Source organism: Cavia porcellus, unplaced genomic scaffold (genome assembly GCF_034190915.1).
Source record: "Cavia porcellus strain 051 isolate PalLab524CR breed Dunkin Hartley unplaced genomic scaffold, mCavPor4.1 scaffold_3, whole genome shotgun sequence".
In the NCBI taxonomy this organism is placed as follows: domain Eukaryota; kingdom Metazoa; phylum Chordata; class Mammalia; order Rodentia; family Caviidae; genus Cavia; species Cavia porcellus.
Window position 1 is genome coordinate 99,639,635 of NW_026947486.1, and position 6,099 is coordinate 99,645,733.

General features: G+C 43.7%; 1 protein-coding gene across 1 annotated transcript; it reads left to right on the plus strand.

The window, feature by feature from the left end:
• The first annotated feature begins 1,977 nt into the window (after window positions 1-1,977).
• Window positions 1,978-3,488, plus strand: LOC134475330 (uncharacterized). Its single transcript, XM_063245596.1, has 3 exons — window positions 1,978-2,615; window positions 2,853-2,981; window positions 3,217-3,488. The coding sequence occupies exons 1-3, from the start codon at window positions 1,978-1,980 to the stop codon at window positions 3,317-3,319; spliced, it is 870 nt and encodes a 289-aa protein (XP_063101666.1). The 3' UTR covers window positions 3,320-3,488.
• Window positions 3,489-6,099: the final 2,611 nt, after the last annotated feature.

The window sequence follows — 6,099 nt, forward strand, 5'->3', positions numbered from 1 at the left end:
TTCTACTATCACTCTCACAGACATAGAATAGAGTATGCTGTGGCTTGATGGTCCCAGAAGGCTCAAAGCATCAAATGGCTTGTGGTCTAGTACCTGGGGACCATTCAACCTGTGATATGGTCATGGTCATGTTTCCTAAGTGCCAAGTTTTCCTCCAGCTCAATAATCATGAAGAACAGCTCTATAGGGGAGTCATGGGAGACAGGGGAATTATGAGAGTTCTGAGAGCACATTTTGGGGAGGAAGAGCAGAAGTCTACAGTGAGGAGTAAAAGAGACACCTGCCGGAGGCATGTGTGTGGCCTAGAGAGAAACAAGCCTGTGCAACTAGCACAAAATGGCCTGGAAAAGGTTTGCTCTTGAAGGACAAAGACACTTCAGAGATGAGGGGACAATGGGAATTAACATCACCTGGAGACCCTCTGATGTCTTTGCTCTGTGCTGGCCAATCAGAGAGGCATTGTTTTAATTCCACCTCCATTAGTATTTAACTTAGTGCAACAATTACATTGATGGAGACATATGCAAATGGGAGAAAATACACAATTCTTTCCAACGTATGTTAATGTATACAGGAGTACTGGTGAGGATATGAGGACCCAACCCTTGTACACTGAATGTGGGAACATGTAGAGTGTTGTAAAACAATGTCAACATGACTATGTGGAAGTTAAAAAAATAAAAGTCATTTAACGTGGTCTCTACTAGATTCCCTTGGCATGACTTCTGATCAGAATCGAAGTGTAAATTTCCTTAAGCATTAAGGATGGCATATATAACTTTGAAATTTCTTTTTTTTTTTTTTAAGAAAAAAAAGCAAAACACTAAAAGGGTGCAAGTAATACAGAATTAAAGAAATAAACAGTAAGAAATCACTAGTTAATAGATTACATATTGTCATCTTTGAAATAGTTGATCAAGTTACAAAATTAAGCATACAAAGTAGACATTCAAACAGTGAGACTGCAAACAATTGTGTTCAATGATCCAAAGAAACTTAGTAATATGGTCATCTGTCTTACACACCTAAACACACTTGAAGTTGTGTCCTTTAGAGCACTTTCTTTTCCTCTCCTTTTTACTATAACATTTACACATTTTGGGTTTTATTACCGCCACCATTCTTACTACTTTTTTTGGAAGAGAATAAAACCAAATGTGACAAAACAAAGCAGTCAGTCAAAACAAAGAATGGGCATACTACATGATGTAAAACCAGAACAAAAGGTAATCAACAATGGTTACCATAATGCCTCTTACTACTTTGAAAAGAATTGCCTATATCATCAGGTATAATAAAAGTGAACAAAACAGTACAGAACAAGACCAATAAAACCTAAACATTGGAGACATTACTGAACTTCAAAAGAAGATAATAGTCAAACCAGAATGGGCATTATAGTGAATCTTACTGCCTGCCAAGTAGTTGCCCATACTGTCAAAATTGATAATATCAAACAGAACAGAATAGAGTAAAATCAGTCAAAACAAGATGGTGAGAGCAACACGGGACTTCAAATTGAGTTAATAGGAAATCAAAAAATTTACTATAATATATCCTGCTAATTTTTTTTAAATTCCCTTAATTAAAAATAATAATAATAAAAATTCTTCTATAACTTTTAAGACCTGAAGAAAGGTCAGAATGGACGTGCATGTTCTCTGATTCAAATGCCTTTAAATTAAAATAGCCTTCCAAAGTTGCATACATTGGCGGGGCATATTCTTAACTTCTTCCACTCCTTTGAAGCACGGCCCACAGGGTCTCTCAGGGGCCCGTGGGTGGCATGGAAGTTTCAGTGGGACTCCACTATTGGCTGGCGCCTAAAGCGGAGGGTCTATCTGCGCAGGCGCTGTGCGCATCACAAGCTGCATTGTGAGTAGAATGCTGAGGCTCCTGGCATTCCCTGCATTCTGCTAACCTGTGTGCCTGCGGTGCACTCGATGGAGGCTGGGAGCCCCCAGAGCCTTGTGAGAAATGCGGGCTCCAGATGTCCAGGGAGGTGCTGAGGGAGAGGAGGGCGACGTAGGTGCACCAGTAGGTCCTGAAGAGCTTGACCTTATTGGAGGCAGGGAATGGGTACAAGTGGAAGGCGCTGCTGCCAACCTTATTGGAGGCGGGGATTGGGTACAAGTGGAAGGCGCTGCTGCCAACCTTATTGGAGGCGGGGAATGGGTACAAGTGGAAGGCGCTGCTGCCAACCTTATTGGAGGCGGGGATTGGGTACAAGTGGAAGGCGCTGCTGCCAACCTTATTGGAGGCGGGGATTGGGTACAAGTGGAAGGCGCTGCTGCCAACCTTATTGGAGGCGGGGAATGGGTACAAGTGGAAGGCGCTGCTGCCAACCTTATTGGAGGCGGGGATTGGGTACAAGTGGAAGGCGCTGCTGCCAACCTTATTGGAGGCGGGGATTGGGTACAAGTGGAAGGCGCTGCTGCCGACCTTATTGGAGGCGGGGATTGGGTACAAGTGGAAGGCGCTGCTGCCGACCTTATTGAAGGCGGGGAATGGGTACAAGTGGAAGGCGCTGCTGCCAGGGACCGCCCCGAGGAACAGGGCATGGGGCAGGGGCCTGAGCGCTGCAGAAATACCTCTACAGGAGAACTCCATGAGTTGTATCCTTCCTGAGGGTGGGGCTGGAGGTTGTCCGGGAGCGGCTGGGTCGCCGTGAGGGTAAAGAGTTGCCCACAGGGAACGGGAGTGGAGATGGGGACCCCAAGGGCTAGGCAAAGCGGGCTGGGTGGGACGAGGTTCCAGGAGGGGCAGGGGCCAAAGAGACTCTGTAGTGTGCCATGGTGGCCAGAGGGAGAAAGCAGCCTAAGTCACAGTCGCCTTAACCAGATGTCCACCAGCCGCCTCTCATTGCCTTTCTGCGACGCCAAGGATGCAGAATTTGTTCACCTACATCTTTCCTTGGAAGCTGATCCCCCGATAAGGGGCGTTCACAGAGAGATCACAGTGAGCGGCAACGACCTGAATATGTGAGTGGGAGGCGAGAGGCTGTGTGGGGGACAGCAGATGTCTGGTGCTGAGGGTGCCCCAAGGGGCCAGCGCAGATCCACAGCTGCTGTCTACAGAGAGGTCGTGCTGTGTGGAGCCCGCTGGCGCCTGAGCGGGGTGGGGAGTGGTGGGCTCTAAACTATATGCTCAACATTGGAGAGACCTGCAGGGGGAACCTGAGCATGGGTGCTGTGATTCCCTTTTTCTTTCCTTTAGCTTGATAACTTCAGAAAACTCACACCTTCTACAAGTTTCTGTCTCCTACTTGCTGGACCTCCTTTTCCTGGTTTATCCAGTACTGGAAAGCTGTGAGCAATAGTTTCTGGACAAGCCTAAGCTGCAAAAGAGGATTCAGTTTTCATCATCTATCCTCCAGCCCTATGCAGTCACTTTCCTAGTTCAGGGATTCCTTGGGTGCCCTGTCAATTGATTTGGATCTGGATCGACCTCCCGTGAATGAAGGCTTGTTCTGATGAAAATAAAATCAACTTCTATTCAGTGTCTCAGTCTGGTTTTATCAATGGTTCTCCCAGTTTTCCTTCCATTTGTTCTTGGGAGAAGAGAGATTCTGGAGTTTTAGTAGACAAGGTCATTGAAGATATTTTGGGGAAAGCAAGGACATGAAAAACATTGTCTTGACTTTCAGCATTAACTATTCTTAGCATTTTGAAATATATTTGCACTGTGATGTCAGAATTGAGAATTGAATTCATGTATAAAATGAATAGCAACTGCATAAATGCAATTTTTATTTGCAAGGCTAATATTAGATTTGTCTCATCAGTTTTTCATTTGCAAGAGATTGGTCTGTCCCTAAATATATTAGAGGAAATGTTTTCAGTGGAGGCAGAAACATACAGTACAGTGACATTATAGAACATCTGAACTTCTCAATCCCCCCCTCCTGTTTGGATGAGGATTCACAGAGATTCCTGTGTATCATTCCCTTCAACATCGGTGGTTTAGTTAGTAATTACTGCAGTCCCAGAAGTATTCATCTGCTTAATGTTTACACTCTTTAAGGGAGTTCATGCATGCACATCACACATCTTTTATGACTGGAGGTACTTTAGCCACATAGGGGAAGGAGCCCCCAATACTAGGTTTCTATTCCCCAACACTAACTGAAATGAAGGGTGGAGGCGTTATTTCCACTATTTCTGCTGCTGTTTGCATTTCAAAGAGATGGCCTTAATAAGGACCTTCCATGGTCTTGAGGGTGTCAAGAGGCCTGCTCCCTTCTTTTAGCTTTCAGAAAAGTTTAAATGCCTTTCAGAGTCAGAGAAAAAACTTACAAGTTCTCTTAGGTAAGTGCTTTAATAACAGGCAGTGTCTTTTTAAAGGGAGAATTAAACTCCTCATTCTTAATTTTCACATGTCCTTACAGCAGCTAGGCAAAATATACTGGAAGCATTTCCTGCAAACATGCAGAGCTCACACTGTGTCTAAGCTGCACAGTTTTACTACATTTTCTTCATAGGCAACCATGTGTAAATAAAGGCCAGAGTTTTCCCCGCTCTTCCTACCTGGATACCTTTATTCAGAATTCCTTTACTCAGCAGAGTTGTGCTTTCTTGCTGCTTTGTGTCTCTGATAGTTTCTGGCTGGATGTGTCCTTAGATTCTTATTCTTGACAGCTGAAATCTCCTACACTGCTAGGGATCCATGAGCTGTGCTCTGAAAAGTTTGGTGAGTTGGTAAAGGTTTGACATTGAAGCCTTGCTTTTTGATGAACTGCAGGGATTCTAAACAGGGCTTTGTAGCAGAGAAATGTTTTTACAGGACACAGGCAAGACCTTCTGAGGGCCCTGCCAGTGCCAGCTGAAGGATGAGACTTTCTGTTCTCTTCATTTCCCTGGGTGGGGTGCATCACTGATCTCTTTTCTCCTGGAGACTTGGGCTGGCTTACTCTTTATCCATTTGATGGGGAGATGCTTTCCCAGCATCGGCCACACTTTCTTCACATACTTGTTCTCATATTTGGTCTGCTGAATCCTCAAATAACCCCCACCTAGGATGGCATGTTTTCTCCTTCTGTTGTTCTCTCCTCTCTGGCCTTCAGAAAGGAAAGTGTCAGCTACCTGAACTCTGAATCTTCTTCATGTCCTAAACTCTGGGCATTTTCTGCTCTAACAATCTCTGTCTATCTATCTATCTGTCTGTCTACCTATCTACCTATTTATCTATCTATGTTCTGTCTCTATGCTCTGTCTTCTTTTCTTTTCCATGCATTTGAAAGCATTATTTCATAGGCACTATATTTTGATGGATAGATGTGTATTACACCTTCCATAACTGTCAACCCAGCACTATCTCCTAATTCACCATGGGTGTTCTTAGTAGATTCTTTCCATAGCTGTTTGGTGACCTCACCTCCTCCTTAGAGAATGTGAAAACCACATACTTTTCCCCTTTGGCTCAGACTATCTGCCCTCAGAAAGATGTTATTTTAAGCCATTTTCCATGTCCTCTGTTGGCATGGTTCTTGTAGTCTGGTGTGCTACATAGGTGAAATTCTGAGACTTCCTGTTTTCTGAGCTGGAATCTCAATCATGCTTTGCACAGATGTCTTCTTACAATGCTGTTCCACAGTTTGTTGCTATTCAGGTGTGCTTTATCAATAGGTGTATTGAGTTACAGTTAACAAACTGGCAATCCCACCTTATGTCATTCTTAAGTATTTTAGTAATAAGGGTCTTAAGACCTCTTATTTTCATTTACAGAAATAAAAATATTGAAATCCCTAAGAGTAACACAGTACTGAAAAAATTACGTAAATTTTGGATCTGAAAACTACTGGAATCAAAAAGACAAGCGTTATGACTTTCTTATGAGTATACTTGACCTCAATATTAGTGTGAATCAGGACACCAAGCAATGTTTTACTCTGCGTGTCCTACAGGGTGCCAAAAATCTTCAAATCCAGCTAGCATGCTACTCTGTTTACAAGATTTCCAAGCTGTCTGTGGACAGTGCAATCTCCTTTATTACAAAGTAGAGTAATTGTCTGTGATTACTGCAGTCAGGGGTCCTTCCAGACACCTCAAGAGCCCTCTTCCCTATGATGCCACATTTTCTTAGAGGTGGCATGAAGCTGGA

What these genes read in the sequence shown, in the direction of transcription:
- LOC134475330 (XM_063245596.1), top strand. Translation starts at nt 1,978, where the DNA reads ATGCGGGCTCCAGATGTCCAGGGAGGTGCTGAGGGAGAGGAGGGCGAC. An exon ending in ACAGGAGAACTCCATGAGTT is followed by an intron (nt 2,616 to 2,852) that starts GTATCCTTCCTG and finishes GATGTCCACCAG; the next exon opens with CCGCCTCTCATTGCCTTTCT. An exon ending in AGCGGCAACGACCTGAATAT is followed by an intron (nt 2,982 to 3,216) that starts GTGAGTGGGAGG and finishes TCTTTCCTTTAG; the next exon opens with CTTGATAACTTCAGAAAACT.